Genomic DNA, 19,071 nt, shown 5'->3' with positions numbered 1-19,071 from the left:
TCATTTATTAACAAGGTTTTAATACCCAGAGGCCCGATTTAAGCCAGTGTGTCTAAGACCTTTTTATCTCTCCTGTAATCAACATGCTGTCTCTATTATTTGTTTGTTGTGTGATTGTCTTTGACCTTAAATCAGCCATCTGCTGTCGCCTCTCTGGCTGTCAGTCAGACTGGAAGAGACGAGGAATTAATCAGGCCAATTACTCCCGTGCTGAGATCTAGGTGAGCTGTGTGATGTCTCTCTGGAGGAGCTGATCCAACAACTGTGTCCTGTTAGAGAGGATAATTGTAAATCAGACGTCAAATAAAAATGCTAAAAATGTTTATGTAGGTTGTCAGAGATGGATAATATTTTACCAATTAAGAACATTTCCAGGATAAAAATAAAGACGATAGAGCAGTGAGTAAGATGTCAAAGAGTCAAATAAGTCTGGCAGGAAAAGAGGTGTGGTCTTCCAAGAAAAACACAACAAAGCAGAAGGAGGGGAGGAGAGGAGGAAGAGAGAAAAGAGAGGTAGAGACAATGAAGGAGGGATAGAAGGAGCTGAGCTCTCCTCTGGAGTAAATCTCTCTCAATCTGATCAGTGTGTGAGGTGGACTTACTCACTACAGTGGACAGGGACTCACAGGGACTCACAGGGACTCACAGGGACTCCAAGGTACGGACGCTTTGACAATGTTAATTTAACTGAAACTGTGTGTTATTGATGTCCTATATTAGTTAAACTATTTCAACGAGGTGTAACAGAGGAAAGTTTAGAGTCGTAGTGTCGCTGTGTTTACCTTTTACCATTTGGTAGCAAAGAAACATAAACCCTTTTTTCAGAAAGAAATATGAACATTTTAAAAAAACAATTAATGATAATTCGTCAATCATTAAAATATGATATGAAACAACTTATATTAGGAAGAAAGAAGCTGAATTTGAGGATCGTTGATGTCAGTTACTAAAAACAACTGCAACTAAATGTAACTAGTTATCTTGAGACAGAGTTATCTCCAATGATGTGTGTGTCTGTCGCATTTAACGAAACACTTTCCTGAAAGAAATAGTTCACTGAACGATGGATCCTTGCATGGTAATTCATTTATCTCTATTTAGCAATGATGGAAAATAGAGGTAGATTTATATATTTTCGATTTTCTACAAAATGTGTTTCTTTTACTATTCAAGGAAGATTAAGGAATTTGAAAGAAGTTAACTGAAGGTTAAATGGAAGAATAATACTTTAACAAATCTTGTTCAATGGATGTTCAAGAGATCGGTTTGTTGGATTCCAACTACGGGGCAATAAAAATCTGCCAGATAATACACATTTTTACTTACGGTCCTAATAACATTTGAGTAGTTGGTCATGACAATGAACTAGAATGTGGGTGTAAAAGATAACAGTCTCACTCTGTTTCTTAACAGAAATGCAATGCATTAAGAAAAGCCTCTGCTTCCCATACATATCCTTTAATGGACGACATGACAATAGATGTTAATTACGATAAGAGTGAAATAGAATATAACGTAGCAATGATGAGGAGATACCCTATATGGATTGTAAACTACCAATCGGTTGTTTTAGCATCTCACAGACTTAAGTTAAAAGGCTTTTTAAGACATACAGAGCATCATTTTACACAAGAAAGACTATTAAGTGGATGAAGCACCAGCAATGGGAATTTAACTATGTGTGATTTACATTGACGAAGAATTTTCTTAAACTTAAACAAATTTTGGCAGAACCACTGACCAGGGCAAAATTATATTGACATTGATCTTTTAATGCACTTGGAGGTTTATAGTTTAAACACCATTCATTCTCTGTCTAGAAATAATCAGTTTGTTTACAAAAAGAGAGTTCTTTTTTGTTTGTTTGTCAGAGTCAACAGTTTTTTTAATTACAGGTCTAACTGCTGTTGTCGGTTTTTAATTTGGGAGTAATCGCACTACTTAAATATCCACCTTGACCATATGGTGCAGGATGGTGTGCGACCCCTGTTGACCATGGATTACCCCACAAACGTGCACACACACACACGCACAGAAAAGCACGTGAGCCCACTTATCTCTGGTTAAGATAGCACAACAACCATGTGCAATTAGGTTAATTGAGTGACCTGAAGGTGCTAATAAACTTAGGGCTAAACTGTGGTGATTGGGTGTGACACGGTTTTGTACCTCGACCATCTGTCTCTCCTGTAAGCCCTGCAAACCACAATATGGACTGCAGAAACAGAATATATTTTAATTCAAAGGTTGTTTCTTTATTATGATGATAAGTACATTATAACAAAGATGATTCTCAACTAATTAAAACAAGGAAGTATTTCTGAATTATGCTAAGGCTTAATAACACATTTTTAAATCAGCTTTTGTTGTGGATTTTCATGCAGGAAAAGATGATCATTGTCATACAACAGACTATGTTTGTAGGTATTTTCCCCCCCTGTTTCATTATTGATAAGGTACAGTGAATCATGTATGAACTATAAACACACACGCACACACAGATTGTGGAGGCTGGTCACTGTGAGCAACAGGTGGTCAGTGAGGTTTAGCTGCCACATCACGTGTGTGCCATTTCAAAATGCCGACCCTGTATAATGAAGGACATGTTACTGTGCTTAGAGGGGTCAGCCAGGCTTAATGATACAGACATAGGCAATATAATGAGGCACCGCATGGACACATGGATCTTTATGGGATCTAAATTTGAAAAATATACTGCTTTATAATACCATCATCCAAGAATAAGACTTAAATTACCACCAAATTCATTATGTGAATATATCATTAAACAACAGATGAACGGGTCTCTGCAGCATTCCTTTTGGACTTTCAGGAAGTCAAAACCATCAGAGTATGTTCACACTAAAGGTTCCAACAAAAGTCTCGTGACATTGTCAATGCCAATGCCATGTTAGGTTACTGATCGGACAGACTGCAGCTAACTGGGGCCAGAGACGTCACGCTGAGGTGTTCATCCAACATCACATCCTGCTGAGAACATAAGACCTTTTATATACGCCAGCCTGGTCTAAACATGACTCTGCTCAATGTCCTGTTTTTTGCTTGAGCAAATTGAAAAGAAAACAAAAAACGAGGTGTTGGTTAACTTGTAGATACAAATACAGGACACTTAAATTAATTTGTAATGCAAACCAAAACCACATTAGCATCATAATTGGGAATAGAGCTGAATAAGCACATCTCTGACAGAGTCTCAATAAAAAGCTGCCTTTTAGTACACATGATTGTGCTATTTGGTCTCTCCTGTGTTGATGCTACTAGAAAACCTAATCTAAAATCTGATGTTTTGTTTTACAGGTTTATTCCATTCTTCAGTGACGGAGGGAAAGAGGAAGCATCCAGAGTAAAAATAATTAAATTGCGCGACAAAGAAGATAAACGACCTAACTGTGATTTCTATTTGATAAGAGGTTCTATTCTGCGGATGGAGATCTTTGTTATCATGCTCCCTGATGTCTCTGCTCCGACAACAAAGAAGTCAACACAGCCTTAACGTTAATTGGCATCACACATTTTGAAGTGAAGCCAAGCTCCTTAGATTTACTGGCTGAACTGTGGATGGAGATTATGAGGAACTCTCAGTCTCTGCACATGTTCCTTGTCCCCATTGTTTTTTTTTTACTTTCACTTCTCCTTGGCCCTGCAACTGCCAGCTCAGGGTCTGACTATGACTATGGAGCCCACCCACGCTTTGTTTGCACCCCTATTCCAGTGGATGCAGACCCTGCCTGCTTCCCTACAGGGGGTCCAGGCGTAGGGGCAGCAGGGCCCAGCGGGCCAGGCCATCAAAGTGCACCTCCTGCTGGCTGGTGGGGGGCGAGCGAGGAGGCCAAAGCCACCATCCTCCACCTCAGGGAGAGCCTCGTCCAGCAGAAAGAGACCATCCTAGACCAGAGAGAGACCATTAGAGAGCTGACGGCCAAGCTCACCCTGTGCGAGGGCCTCGGACGCGGCGTGGCGCCTCACGAGGAGTTCCATGGCACAGCCTCAGACCCACATCACGCGGGAGCGGCCGGCCATCACACGTACACTGACAACGGGCACTATAGCAACCAGCAGGGTCACCATGGAAACCTCATACCAGATTCACCGCACTACACCTCTGTGGGGGGGCAACATGCTGGTGGGGGGCACGGCAACAACCACCAGGGGAAGGATAAACATGTGACACCGGGGGACATCACATCATCACCGGAGCAGATGGAGAGGATGCTGCAGGCGCTGAAGGAGAGGCTGGACAGTCTGCAGGTGAGCAACAATAGGGGGAACTTTTTCAACTTAGTGCTGGCAAACAAAACTATAGCAAGAAAGAAAAGATGGATTCAAGAAAATATAATACAGTTGATGAAGAGGAAAGAGGAAGTAGAGGGAGGCTTGTGATGTGCAGTGTGCCCTTAAATGTTTTTTAATTGTTTGGACACATTAATGCTGTCGTCACCAGATTGCTGAATAATCAAGTCCCAAAATAGTATGCCCACTAAGTACTTTAGAGTTAGGAACAATGAGTTACTTAATTGCATAAAGCCACTCACCACACTGGCAAGAGAGTCACTCTGATATCCCTCAGTGGGCACCTCAGAGGAACAACAGGCTCAGAGGTGGACGTCACTGATGTAAGATACTCTTGCTTAATTAACCTGATGCATTGGATTGACAGGGCACATCAAAGTTTAATGGGGTCCTGTTTTCCCTTTAGGTACTCACTGTTTTAACCCTCTTGGTACATCTATCCATCCTTTTCTTGTCGCTCTCTTTCTCTGAATTGTGATCACAGACTGATGTCAGGAGCTGTGGAGTGTGTAGAGGAGATGGGGGGTGGCAGCACGAGTCATACATCCGCAGTAATTATTGTAATCTCCCTTGACAGACTGGTAATCAGGGAATGCACAGCGACAAAGCCTGGATTACCTGAGAGGAAGAGAAGCAGAAGTACATAGAAGAAGACACATTTAATAGCTGACTGTTGCATTTGACATTGAAAGATTAGTAGTGGGTGTAAATAGCAGGCAAAGAAGTAAACGACACACAACTGCTCTCTTAGACTTGCAGGTGTCAGTTTGTGTCTTTGCCAAAGCACCACTGTTGCTTTTGTCCCTACTGTTGTAAATAGGAAGCACAGGGATGGAAATGCTCATTGTTACCAAGACTTCACATGTGTGTTCTTCACCTCCCTCAGCAGAAGAGGAACACATCCATCACCTACTCCAGCTCTCTGAAGGAGCTGCTTCAGAGGAAGATCAGCACTCTGGAGCTGCAGCTGCACCATCGCACCTCCTCCCTCAGCGGCTCGGACCACCACGAAGAAGACAGCAGCCACAGAGACAACGGAGGCCATCATGATGACGATCACCATGGTGACCATCACCATGACGATGGACATCCAAATGACCACAAGGACAACCACAGCGACGGTGGTCACAGTGACAACAGGAACCATACTGACCATCACGATGAAAGCCACAGTGATGACCACTATGATGCAGACACAGACCATGATGACGGCCACCATGATGATGATGAAGATGATGATGATGATGATGACCACCACAGTAATGAAGCAGAGAGTCACGGTTACCTCTCACACACAGGATACAGAGAACCAGGGCCACGGACTGGTTTCCACGCCAATAAACTGGAAGCAATGCTCAACCAGCTGCACATCACAGGTACACAACCAGTGTGGTAACCTTTAAACATGCTAACATGCAAAAGAAGCATAATTTGGTCTAAGTTGTTGTAGTAGCATATTCTAAATCTGCATATGTTCCCAAAGAGAAAGAAATAATTAGCAAAATACTGGAAGTACGGTGTAATATCTGATTCTTTGGGACATTACTTTATGATCAATATATAAAAATATGTGTTTATGTCATTATCTTCTAACATTTTTATCAAAAACAAGGAATGAAGTAGAGTTTCAAAGTTAATTCTTGACCTTGGACACGTCTGTTAATAAAACGACTTATGATCAATGGCTCCAGAACAGCTATAAAATGAGAGTTTAAGTTATTCTATTGTTTTATCAGCTGCCAAAGTCAAGAGTGAACTTTCAATTTAAATTCTTGAGCCAAAATGAATGTGATGTACCCTAATTGCTCAGAAATATAAAAATTTGAACTACAAAACAATTTCATGACAACTGGGCAAACTCATTCTGTTGAAGAATTGATCGTAAGCTTCAGACCAGCACAGTTACTAAATGTACCGTGACATGACTCATGGTGAGATTGTTTTGTAATGTTATGATGTTATTTCTCTTCAAAAACAGGTCCCAGCAGGAGAAAGTTTAAGACTCCGGATGCCTTCCAGATCAGCTTCCCCATGAGAACCAACTACATGTACGGGCAGGTGAAGAAGACGCTGATGCAAGAGATCTTCGCTCTGACTTTATGTCTTTGGATCAAGGCGGGCGTGGGGCCCGGCCTAGGGACACCATTTTCTTACTCAGCACCCGGACAGGCCAATGAACTGGTGCTCATCGAGTTGGAGAACAACCCAATGGAACTGCTGATCGATGACAAGGTAAGGGATACATCTTAAAAGATTTACTTGCTGTCTAAGCAGCTTCAAGGCATCTTTAGTGTGGTTGTTGCTTCAGGCTGCATAATGGCCCACTCTGTACTTGTGAGATTCAGAATATATGTGTTTTATAGATTAATTCTGGCTTTAGTGGCTTAAACATTTTAATTGATGAATAGAAAATGGAGCAGATCTCAGAGATATTTGCCGTTTAAAAAAACCTTTTCTTTGTTCTGGACTTATTTGTTTTACCTCCGGATGTATTTATATCATTGTCTCACCTTCTTCAATTTCCCATCCATAGGCTATAACGCTCCCTCTGTCCCTTGATGATGGAAAGTGGCACCACATGTGTGTGACTTGGTCAACACGAGATGGACAGTGGGAGGCCTACCAGGATGGAGTGCAGAGGGGGTCTGGGATAAATCTTTCCCCCTGGCACCCTATCAAACCTGGAGGGGTCTTCATCCTGGGACAGGAACAGGTAAAGACAAACAGATTTATTGTCAGAAGATGCACATTGCAGGAAGGGAGCCATTGAATGCAGACAAATTATAATTGTATGTGCTGAATATTAAATAAATATCCAACAAAGGTGGTTCTTTGTGACATTAGGTGCCTGTATTTGTGCACAAATTGATCATGTTAAATTCTTGTTTTGGACAGCAATTGTTACTGCTAATGGTGAATGTTCTTTCTTTCTTCTTCAGGACACTCTGGGAGGCCGTTTTGATGCCACTCAGTCGTTTGTGGGTGAGATGTCAGACGTGCACATGTGGTCACATGTCCTGACTGCCAGTGACATCTACAGCCTGGCCTCCTGCGGCAGCCACCTCAGAGGAGATGTCATCGCTTGGTCCGAGACAGAGGTGGATCTTCATGGAGGCGTTGCCAAATACCCCTTTGACCCCTGTCACTAGAGGCCCTAACACCAATGCAAAAGAATAATGGACCCTGAAACATACTGAGAACATTTATCATAGATCATAGTGTGAGAATAAAACAAAAGTACCTTTGGCTTTCAGTAATTTTTTAGGACGATCACTCTGCGGCACCAACTCAATGCCTTCCTCTAAACTTAATCAGAGACAATTTCTTTAAAAGAAAAATAATAAGTCTTGTCTGTGTTTACAGAGACTTTGTTGGGACTTAGTGGACTTGGGCCTTAGGTGTTGGGCTCTAATCTAACGATGAGTGTTTTATTTGTAACAGACAAGTGCTGTATGTGACATATTGTCATATTGTTAATAAGACCTAATACTGTAGGGTCTGTGATAAAATTAGCAGACCTTAAATGTGCTTTGTTGTGGTGAAGTTACAAACTCTGTTGTTTGTTTGGATGTTAGTCATAGAAATGTGTTGAGAAATAAATTTTTAGTCTGGATGCTCCTTTAAAAAAAAAAAAAAAGGTTTCCCAGGAAATACAGCTAATTTACCAAAGAAAATTTAGAATTGATCTGTGTTACGCAACTTTAATAATCAATGTGTCATAGATAGATTGATGTTTTATTTGGGAGAAATACCGCAAAGCTTGTCAGACTGAACTAAGAGTTCCACAGCCTCGTTTTGTAAACAAAAAAACTTATACTATACTCTACAATGCATCTGTCTGTTCACTGAATAAGTCGCTGACATTTATCACTTTTTTTCTCCCAATATGTTTGATTTAACCATTTCAAATTGTGTATTTTCTGTGATCAAGTCATTGCACTGTGGCTTCTGATCTGGCCTTGACTGTATATTTGTAAATGTAATGTATATAAAACACTGAATTTAGGCCAGGTTAGATTTTTGATGTAACAAATGTGTGTGCGTGTTTTTTATGTTATGAAAATGTAAATAAAGGTATAAAAACAGTAGTTTTTCATCATTAGTCAACGCCAAAACCTGACAGGTCAAATGACACCATAAAACAATATTAGTTAACGTCTTAAAGTCAGACACACATTCAAATGCAGCTGATCCACAAGACTTAATAACTCAACGACTTATGAACAAGACAATGTACTAACACTAACGTTATTTGACGCTCACGTTTCAAAGACCAACACTTAGCAGGTTTTGAAACTGTTTCATCTTGAACGAAAGTTTCGTGTGTGTAATCTTCTTACGTACTAGAAGAAAAATGAGAGACTGGAAAGAAAATAACAGAACGAACGGAACTCAGTCAGGACTCAGGAGCCGAGCTGAACACAAAACATAAGCAAACTCCTATGAAACGGTCGATTGGTCGGGCGAACAAATTCTTGCGAATGACGAGAGGCGAAAATTCGCTTCGCCTCCCACCTGTAGACACAGCAGTGTATTGAGCTGAATGCTAAAATGTTCCAACATGTTCACATTGATAATGCTTACATGCTGATGTTCGGCAGGTATAACGTTAATGTTTGCCATGTTCACCATCTTGGTTTAGTGTGTTAAAGAGTCCTAAAGTGTAACCAAAGTTATTAAAACACATCCATTTTTGTTTACCTTTTATTGTTACACAGTAATTTACTGTCACCAATGTATTGTTTTATTTTTGCTACATTTACAGATGATCTATCTTCTTCACCTCACAGTAAATAAAAATAAATAAATACAAAATTAACACTTTATGAAAAAGGTGGAATCAAAAACAGAGGCCCAGTTTCAATGTGATCATTTCAGTGTTCAATTTTTAGTTTTAATGGAAACGTTTGTTGTCCCACAAGTTTTTTTGGCAACTTTGCACTTCAAAAATACACAGAAAGTGAAGGCCTACAGACAGCCCATGTTAGTGTGGATACACCAACATGGAGGTATAAAGTTAGGCCTTTGTCAGTTTGATGAAGTAGGAGAGTAAAAGGCAATCCTTGATCTGTATTTGAAGGACTAATCACTTGCTGTGTCTTTCAAACAAGGTCTACATGTTCTGATCACAGAGAAAAGACCTCATTCCACTTCAAATAACATTATCTTTATAGGGTGAACATAGACGGAAAATGTTGGTAAAAAAAACTGACCAGGTGGTGGCATTATACAGTATTTCTACACAGTTCATGGTTCATCCTTCATCATATTGCAGTGTGTGAGATCGCCAGTAGAGGGTGATACAGAGTATTGGAGTATTGTCAGTCAAAGTAACAGCATTTTCTCCAAAATGCTAAAATTGATAAAGTGCAGTAGACAAGTATTTTCACTACCATTTAAAAATGCCAATTCAACAAACTACTAGTAATATGTTCATGAACTGGATGTCAAGCAAGGCTACCACTGGACACAAATCTAAACGTGTTACCGATTCATTACATCTGAAAAATTGTACTATTATATAATGAATCAAAGCTTTGTTAGTGTTCCTTGTGTTGTCTCTTCATTTCTATCACTGTGGTATGACGTAAAATTTAAATTTCAGCTTGTGAACAGCTTCATCACACTTCAAGTGGACACTGGGCAGCCAATGAAGGAAAAAGTGGATGTTAGTGTAACAGAGTGTGAGACTCATTACTGCTTGTGCTTTACAGTCTGGTGTACTCCAAAAACCAACACGGTGGTCCAAGGATTAATCAGACTACTAAACATCTCCTAAATAACTTCTTATTTTTCAATTAAACTACAAATTAGACAATTTACTCTATAAGCATAAATCAACTTCCATATCAAATGCAATTTTTCCATGTCAACAGGGAACACTAACACTTTTCAAATCAGTGCACTAGCATGATCAGCGATGCATCAGTACCTACGACTGACACCTCGATTTATCAACATGCAGTCCTACAGTAGCTCGTACAAAAATCTGATTTTAACAAAAGATAAAGAATAAATTAAATCATTTCTATGTGTATCGTAAACAAATACGCTAACACCTATTTACAAAAAGTATACATTGTGATGAGCTGCCTTTGTGATTTCTTGAAACTCACTATAGCGGACAGACCAGGCTCTTACAGTTAGATGTCTGACAGAGTTATAACTTGTGAGAAAGATGTCAATGTTCATTGGCAAGAAGGAAATGATTAGTGATATGCTCGAACATTACATATGAAAGGACATGATGATCGTTGCTCAGTATAGTGTTATGAAGGATTTGTAAACAAGACCTACAGACTGGAACTACGCATTACTCTGCTATTGCTCAAACATGTAAAAAAAACATGCTGAAGAATATATATATTGTCTCAGTAAGCTGAAACAAGCAGCCATCTGGAAGGAGAGAAACAGCTGGCTCCGTTAATTCTGCAAGTGAAGCAACCTTTCTGCCTCGAGAAACGACCATATTTGAAGATCAACAGTAACTTCGCCAACAGTAATGTACAGTGACATTTTCCTCACATAATGGTAACAGTATGTAAGTGTAGACAGTAGCAATTTGTGTCAAACCATTAAGAGAAGTATAGAAAGCAATGGGCACATCTCAGTAATCTGTAATCATTTTGTTTTGTCTTAACTGATGCCTCTCTGACCAACATTGACTAAAAATAAATCTTGTTAGTGTTTGAATAGTGCATTCACATTTTTTCTGGGGTAAGCACCATCAAGAAAGGCAATTTCTCAATCAGGCAGCTTCAATACATGTGGAAGAAGAGTTCACAAGAACTGAAGCTGCTTGCTACCCTTAATAAGACCATATTCACACTAATGCAGATAGATGTCAAAAAGAAATGATTTATCGGTCCTCACTTGCATTTTCAGATAGTCTAAAAAGTCTGTCGTGCATAACAAGAAATATTAAATTATTAAGCATGCACATACCGCTTCAGCCAGCAGCTTTACATATTTCTGCTGAGCAACTGTCTGCTGTTTTTTAAGTTTTGTTTGTGGTTTACGGAGCAACTGTGAATGAGGAAGTACGAATGAAAAAGTAAGATTCTCATAATTAAATTCAGAGACCTAAAATCATGACAAACAAAGCATTTTTAAATCCTCCTTTTCCCAGAGTTTGCTAATTTGTCCATATTGGGTAAACAGGTTTGAGAAGTTTTTTTTTTTTTTTTTTTTGAAATCACACACATTAGTGTGGATATGGTCTAAGACACATTTCACAGTTTACTTAATTGCTGAACAAGAGAGGAACGTGGTGAGAATGGGGAACAGACGGTGCGCTCTGGCTGTAGTGTGTCAGGTTGTGTATAACAGCAGTAGTGTAAGAAACAAGATTACAAGAGGCAGCCACAGTGGGTGAACGCTTCACTCTGGATGTGGCTTTCAAGAGTCTAGTAGAGAGGACAGCAGGGAGACCCCCTATCAGGAGGAGGATGCATTTTGGGGACGGGGGAGAGAGGGCTAACAAAACTTATTGTGTAGCAGGAGCAGTGAGGAGCAGGATGAAAACGTGTGTCCAGTGTTGGAAGGAGGGATGAGAAGGACAAAGGAAGACAGGGAGAGAATGAAGGGAATACTCTAGGGTTGTTCCTCCTTCTTCTTCAGTGATATACGTTTCTTCCTGGCAGCGAGCATTTCATAGAAGGGATCAACACTGACAGCAGATCTGTATAAGTGACAAAGAAACACTATTGAATTGTGTGGATCAGGAAAATATACAATTAAAAAGACCAGACAGCAGTTAGGAAATTTGAAATGAGGCCCTTAAACAAGAGGCTACTTCTTGTTTGGCTAAAGTTTCTCACTGGTCTACCACTACTCCCATTTTTCTTGTGACATTATCGTCCATTTTTATTTCCATACTTGATGCTGTGGATCCATTCGTCCTTCTCCTCAGGTGTTGGGGCAGAAATACGATACACGTTGTGGTTTCCTTCCACTACTCTCCCGTCGGCTTCCGTCTTACAGGCCTTAATCAGCTGACCACGGTTGTTGGGGATGTACAGTTCAAAACAGTTCTGTTGGGAGAAAAGAAGGGAAGATTGGATTAACAATCACACACACTAAATTTGCAAGAACTACAACTTTGACAATTAAATATGCCTACAATGCTCAGCAAAAAATGCAAACTTACAGGTTTTCGTGGGTCTTCTACCTCACGGATGCTAAGGTTTTCCAAGGGAATGATACCTCGCGGTTCCTTATCCTGTTAGTGAAACACAATGACAGCAGATTAGGGCCACAAAAGTTACTGCAACATTCAAGAGCCTTTGTTAAAATAAGATAATCCTTTATTAGTCCCACAGCAGGGAAATTTGCAGTATTACAGCAGCAAAAGGGGAATATTGCAACAAGAGGCATAAGTAAAAAAACAAAACAAGTATAATAAATAAGTAATCAAACAGTTTAGATATAATAAATATGTAAACTGAAAAACCAAAATAAGATATAATCAGACCGAATTGTTGAGTTCACATTATTGTACATATGATATAGGACATATGAAATGTTGAGGCATAGTTGTGTTTAATGGGGGTTTTTTCAGTCCCAATTAATATTTGATAGTACAAGAATGAATAAAATTCAACCAAATAAAAATCACCAAACTGAAGGGAAAATTGTAATTAGTTTAAAGATAAATCTGGTATTTAATGTTCCACTTTTCGGCTAGGTTGGATCCTGAGCTACACTATAGTCCTCCTGGAATAGGCGTTACCATATTGTTATGGTAGTCTGTCTTTGATATGTTGTCTCTTGTGACCAGTCTGACTTTCGCTCTTTTGTTACTATTGTGTATGGGCTACCAAACCAGTTTGCCCACTAGGGATTAACAAAATTATGCATCCAATCCTGGAGTTCAGTAACCTAACTTCCTTAAAGATACACAATATTGTTGCAAATGGGAATTTGCCCAAATAAGCTTCACAATCACAATTTTCCAGCGACCTTGCAATCCTGAACATGACCACATTTTATTGCAAGATAAGACAATGCCACCAGTTCTTATGTTTTTTTTAAATAGAAAAGCCAATGTGAAAACAGCAGCAACATCCTATTAGGACAATTTAATTCACCTGATGGAGTGACAATGTCAAATTTACTCAAATATTGCATGTGCACATAAAGACTTACTGTGGTGTATTCAAAGTAATAAAGGCAGTTGTCTGTGAGAATGAACCATCGCCGTTTCCAGGTCTTCACTCGTCCCCCTAAAACACAAGAACAGAGTCATGTTGATGAGTGAGAAGAGAAGAAAAAGATTTTCTTAGAGGGTCAAAGTTGAAAGGATACTATTCTACAATTTCTACATTCTTACAGCTAACTACATGGCTATTATTTTAAAACTACAACTGTAAGTACATACCTCCTGAGAAAACAAGCAGCGGCAGTAGAGGGTGGAAATCGCAGGGAAGAAGCAGAGACAAAGGGGACCAGAGTATTTAGAGGAAGACAGAGGACAAAAAGAGAAAGAGAGACGGACGGAGAGGAGGAAGAGAAAGAGATTAATTAGTGACACAGAGATCACAGGTCCCGCCATGCAAAAGAAAACAATCAGATTTTTGCCATGACGGAAGAAAGCAAATCTCTTGTTCACCATCACGCTATGGCATAGTTTAAATGCCACAACACTGTGAGCTGTCAATCCAAGTGGAGGCAGAGAGCCAGCAAACCTCAGACAACAGGGCAGGTTCATTATAGCACAAAGCCTTAAGACAGAACAAAGTGCATTCCTGGCATACAGAACATATCACTGTCGTTTGTAAATGGAAAGTTACAGTCCTGACATCCGTAACATTTACATACTTGATTGTTTTAATTGTAAGATTAGTGTTAAAGTCAACATGAAGGGTAGAGGTACTCCACAACAAAGCAGAAAGGTGTCACTGGCATAATCTCACCAAGTTTAAGGAGCCAGCCCTCTCTGTCCGGGTTGAAGAAGGTGTGTGTCAGGTCGTTGCCGTCGTCTTCTGGGATCTTAAACGGCTCATTTTTAATGCTTTCGTAGAGATTCTGTATTAACACACAAGATGATGAAATAGGCTCAATAAAACATTTTCACTGGCTTCATTTTAATTGTCTCTCCAAAGAAAACTAATGTAGAGGTGATCGTACTCTGAGCAGGTCCTCAGGCAGGTCTCCCCCCTCATTGATGCCTCGGTTCATCGAGATGAAACGATCCAGTCCAGGTTTGTCTCTCACATTCGGGTTATGGAGGCTTGTATTCAGCATAATGATGGCAAATGACAGCACGTAACATGTGTCTGCAAACAGGAGACACATGAGAGAATGAAAAAGAATGCACGCCGCTGAATTTAGTTCTGCGCAAGAATGAAATGATATAGCTGAACCTCTTCTCAAACTATGGAAGGAAATAATTAATGAAAACCAAAAAGCAACAGAAACTGAAAAGCAATGTTTGCAAATTGGCAGACTGCATGCTTTCATATCTGGTCATTTCTGGTAACAGGCTTGTTGTTTGTGTGAGTGCACACCTTATTTAAAGGGCCCCTTCCTGCAATACATCATAGGAAAATAAAGCTAGATTTAAGGAGACAGCTCCGAACCTCACACTGAAGTCATCCAACAGCAGATGGGTAAGAAATAAGACTACATGAAATGCATTGTAGTGCGTTTGTGTTTACCAGTGCTCTGGAAGACACCGGGGTTGCAGTGGCAGTATCTCTGAGCAAAGGCCTCCATCATTCTGTCAATCTTCTGCGCTTCACCAGGCAAACGGAAACTCCAGAGGAATTGTCTGCAGAGAACAGGTCACGGTTTGGGTCAAGTCAGAGAGAACAAATTTGGCAATCAAGGCAGAGTTAGACAGTCACTACTGCTCTCTTGCATAAGTTTTTCCCCTCCCTGACCTGAATTGACAATGAGAGTGGGACTTTCCATAGTGGAGAAAGTTTGTTTATCAGAGTCGATGCCAGGGCACTGCTCAAGAGATTATGCCCTTTGTTTAAAACAACACACCAAGCATAGTTTACCTGAGGGCCTGGACGAGGTTGAGATCAGTAAACTCATGGAGGTCAACGAAAGCCTGAAGAACTTTGATGTTGAAGTCGTCCCTGCAGAACAGCAACAGAGAGGTCACAGTTAAAAATGGCTGATACAAAAAGAGAAAAAAGGACAGGAGATATTTTAAGACCAATCACCTTTCTCCAAGGTAATCTCCTATAGCGGTCTTGTTGAGGCCCTCTCCTTTGTAGAGGAACTGGGCGATGTCCTCTGAAGTGTGTCTGAGTAGCTCATTCTCCACCAGAAACACAATGCCCTGCAGAGAGGGGGAAAAGTCCGTCACTACACAGGTAAGACAGAGTGAAGGCAGAGTAGACATGTATAAGTATGAAAGAGTTTTACCTTTTTTGGGTCCATATTGAATTTCTTCCTTCCCATTGCCACATGCCTACTTTTCTGGAGAGTTTTACTGCAGAGAGCAAAAAAGTAAAATATGAGAAACAATGACCCTTGTAGCATTTATGTGCTCAGAATGACAAATCCCTAAAGATCACATGAAAATATTATCACAACACTTATTTAACATTAATAAATTGCATTTTTTTGACTGTCAAAAGCTTAAACACTAATGTGGGTGCTTGGCTTTGTTGGTTTGATAATATCCACAACAGTGAGAGAAACTTTCAGGTCGCATTGGGAGGATGACAAGTTCAAAATCAGAAGATTTGGCCAATAACATAACACACAAGAAATGCGATCAATCATAGAGAACAAAGTGATAAAGTTGACCAACTGCAATTGATAATGTATTTGGGAATGGGAAAATAAAACATGTGCACACTGTGGTGATCAACTAAGCCAACTCTTGTCATTTTTGGCTAAACGTGACATTGTTTAGAGTATTGTAGCAATGTTACCGTGTGCAATTTTGTCTTACCTGCCCTCTGTGCTGGTTTCAAGTCCCTCCACCTCCAGAATTGCTTCTCTTAACTCCTCTCTGAGCCTCTGGATCTCCTGCAGCAGGACGCCCTTCCTCCTGCGGATGTCCTCCAGCTCAGAGCGCTCCTCTGGGCTCAGGTCTACGGGGACTGTAAGGGAAGAGAAGAAGAATGACTCCATTACTGCTGCTGCTGCTGCTGCAGATATAGCACATGGTAACTGTGCCCAACAACATAACAAGGCAGACTATGTCTTTATTTGTTCCATAAAAAACATAAAAAACATCAACTATTTTGAGAACTGCATTGTTACTAAAAATTGGTTATGACTACTCCTATCATTATCTTACAGTAGGGAGGAGAGGAAGAAGTGGGGTATATACAGTAGTAACTCAGGAGAGTTACAGTGGAAAGGAACTGGGCATGGACACTTCGGGGAATATAAAAAAGCCTGTTGATTTTAAATCAGTCACACTCCTACTACATCACACTTTCAAACATTTTGCCTTAATTCTCCTTTTCTTGTCATCCCTACCCTTTCCTATTTCTTTAGCTCCTTATTGCACCTGTGAAATAATACTGAATATCAGCAGTCTCCTTTTCTTTCATTTCAATATAATGTATGAGAGTATTAACACTGTCTTCTGTCTGAGCTGTCATACACTTCACTCATAGAGCAGACAAACACTCCATGGACTCAACAGACTCTTACACAGAGAGTGGCACAAGGCTACTGTTAAACTCAAAGTCAGACAGCCAGGTTTAATTTTTAAAACATTTCTCCCACAAATACACTTGAATGAGAAACATCTATGGTTTGTTTCCAATAGCCATTATAAGCCGCTCATCACCGCCTACTTAATAATAATAATAATAATAATAATAATAATAATAATAATAATAAAATGGATTTTCATTTGTGCTGCTAACTTTGAACTGTTGTCACAGCAACTATGTACTACTCAAGAAGTAGTCCCTTTAAATAAAGTGTTCAAAGTGGGGTATTGTAATATTTAGTCTGTAGGATCAAATTTTAGATGTGGGCAGAATCAGAGGTCCCCAAACATGCTAGTGCAACACAGCGCCATAGAGGTAATACAGCAAGTCATTAAGGTGATGATGACTGAATGATTTCCAAAGTATGAAAACCTTGACACAATCAATTCTATCCAAACAGTTATAAGGGATGTCGCTAAATATGTCATGAAAATGGAGGGCTGGGTGGACATCATAACAATCAGACATATTTTCAGGAATTCCACCAACTTAAAAATCATATTTGTTTTTCATGGTTTTGCAGGCTGGATTACATATGAGTTACACAATTTTACCAAAACTTATTTATAAATTGATGGCATTGTATATATATTTTCTGACAGCCCAAATAAACTGAGATGGACTTGTATACCCAGTTGCCAGTTTACAACTAGATAAAAGTCTAATAGGTCAGCCCTGCACTAAATCCCAGTTCAACAATAAATGTTGCAATATTTCATGCCCTGTTAGAGATGCTGATTAAGCTGTATTGTCACTTTGAAGATTGTAGTGTGAGGTGGTATGATATATTGTTACAAGCTGTACAGTTTTTGTGTCATTTTTTGTCAGTGTTGGTGGACACAATATTAGAAACAAACCAAAGCATAAAGCAACACAAATCAACAGAACTATAGTATCCAACCCATTTATTCATGTTTATGAATATGAATCAACTCAAGTTTCAGTTAAACAAAAAACACAACTTTCGTTTTGCTTAGTTGTTGCAACAGACTTTAGCTAGGTGTGCCATATAAACTAGCAACTGTGTGCAGTGTCTGAAACCTCCATTATATAGTTACATTATGCAGAAAACAACCAAACCACCCAGATCGAGAGCTCAAAGCTGCAGCTTGTGATCAGAGAGGTTGGCTGCACCCAAATCCTCCCAGACCACTGTGTTTACTCTGCACAACAAACAGCTGCTCTGAAACAAAAACCAACCACGCCCACAGTCTGGATCAACAGGGCGGATTGATTCAGTCCAGATTGAGTCAGGGTTATATTTACACGAGGTTTGTCGGTTTCATTGGTACAAGCAATGCCTTTAAAAAGCTCCTGTGTGACTTGAAGGCTGGTCGGGGTGTCAGCGTAAAAGCCCACCGACGTTGGCTAAGACGTTAGCTCCTCGCACAGCGAAACAATCAATATTTAGTTGTCGTCTGGCTGAGCTAAGGCACCTTTGTGGCGTCCTTTAACCTGGACGTGGTGAGCGTGTACACCCACACTTAACGGAAAAGATGGCACAGGTATATGGTACATCATTTCATGTAACGTTGGGTGTTAAACGGAATAATCACCGTGTCACACCTGAGCAAATAAACCGAGCAACTAGCCACAGTTAGCTAGAGGTAGCCCGTGCAAATGTCTCATTAGTGACGTGAAGCCCACTTACTGTAGTCCAGGTCATCCATTTTTGGCGCTTTACTTTTAGGCATAAATATTTCAGAGTCGACTGTCATTCAATATCAGAAAACTAGGGATATATGTGTAAATATATCCTAAAAACTAAAGGGAAAAAATAGACAACCCCTGGTGTCGAAATGTTGGGCCGGAGACAAAGAAGGTGGCGACACCGGAAGCGGTGTCTGGCTGTCGAGTTGGATGCTTCCGGTCAGTTGTTTTTCAAAATAAAACACTTACATGCTTAAATGGGAGCCTGGCTCAGGTTTGATCATTTAAAAGTGTAAGGGTTAGTGTATATATTTGTTTCACATTCACAAGGCCCTTTTCTGTTCATAAACCTTTCTCGATGTAATTGGAGTTAGAGGATTACTGATTTCTAAATACGTTTTAGAAGTATACTTTAATA

General features: G+C 39.9%; 2 protein-coding genes across 2 annotated transcripts; one reads left to right on the top strand and one right to left on the bottom strand.

Annotated features, from left to right (window-relative positions):
* The first annotated feature begins 3,579 nt into the window (after positions 1-3,579).
* Positions 3,580-7,460, top strand: si:dkey-283b15.2 (neuronal pentraxin-2). The gene is made up of 5 exons (XM_054622225.1): positions 3,580-4,269; positions 5,201-5,687; positions 6,290-6,543; positions 6,845-7,024; positions 7,251-7,460. The coding sequence occupies exons 1-5, from the start codon at positions 3,580-3,582 to the stop codon at positions 7,458-7,460; spliced, it is 1,821 nt and encodes a 606-aa protein (XP_054478200.1).
* Positions 7,461-9,018: 1,558 nt separating this feature from the next.
* On the bottom strand, positions 9,019-18,864 carry cyth2 (cytohesin 2). Its single transcript, XM_054621324.1, has 12 exons — positions 18,655-18,864; positions 16,226-16,376; positions 15,691-15,757; positions 15,486-15,604; positions 15,318-15,398; positions 14,970-15,082; positions 14,440-14,588; positions 14,226-14,337; positions 13,459-13,535; positions 12,461-12,532; positions 12,190-12,344; positions 9,019-11,992 (listed from the first exon to the last, which is right to left on the bottom strand). The coding sequence occupies exons 1-12, from the start codon at positions 18,719-18,721 to the stop codon at positions 11,905-11,907; spliced, it is 1,251 nt and encodes a 416-aa protein (XP_054477299.1). The 5' UTR covers positions 18,722-18,864; the 3' UTR covers positions 9,019-11,904.
* Positions 18,865-19,071: the final 207 nt, after the last annotated feature.

The sequence above is a fragment of the Anoplopoma fimbria genome, chromosome 20 (genome assembly GCF_027596085.1).
Source record: "Anoplopoma fimbria isolate UVic2021 breed Golden Eagle Sablefish chromosome 20, Afim_UVic_2022, whole genome shotgun sequence".
Classification (NCBI taxonomy): Eukaryota; Metazoa; Chordata; class Actinopteri; order Perciformes; family Anoplopomatidae; genus Anoplopoma; species Anoplopoma fimbria.
Note: the sequence above shows the minus strand (reverse complement) of the source record. Positions and strands in the feature narration are given on the sequence as shown.

Excerpts from the sequence above, each read along its gene's own strand:
- cyth2 (XM_054621324.1), bottom strand. The coding sequence starts at position 18,721 with ATGACAGTCGACTCTGAAATATTTATGCCTAAAAGTAAAGCGCCAAAA. Across the intron at positions 15,758-16,225 it reads GAAACCAGCACAGAGGGCAG|TAAAACTCTCCAGAAAAGTA; the intron begins GTAAGACAAAAT and ends TGCTCTCTGCAG. Across the intron at positions 11,993-12,189 it reads GAATGGATCCACAGCATCAA|ATCTGCTGTCAGTGTTGATC; the intron begins GTATGGAAATAA and ends TCACTTATACAG.
- si:dkey-283b15.2 (XM_054622225.1), top strand. The coding sequence starts at position 3,580 with ATGGAGATTATGAGGAACTCTCAGTCTCTGCACATGTTCCTTGTCCCC. Across the intron at positions 4,270-5,200 it reads AGAGGCTGGACAGTCTGCAG|AAGAGGAACACATCCATCAC; the intron begins GTGAGCAACAAT and ends CTCCCTCAGCAG. Across the intron at positions 5,688-6,289 it reads CAACCAGCTGCACATCACAG|GTCCCAGCAGGAGAAAGTTT; the intron begins GTACACAACCAG and ends CTTCAAAAACAG.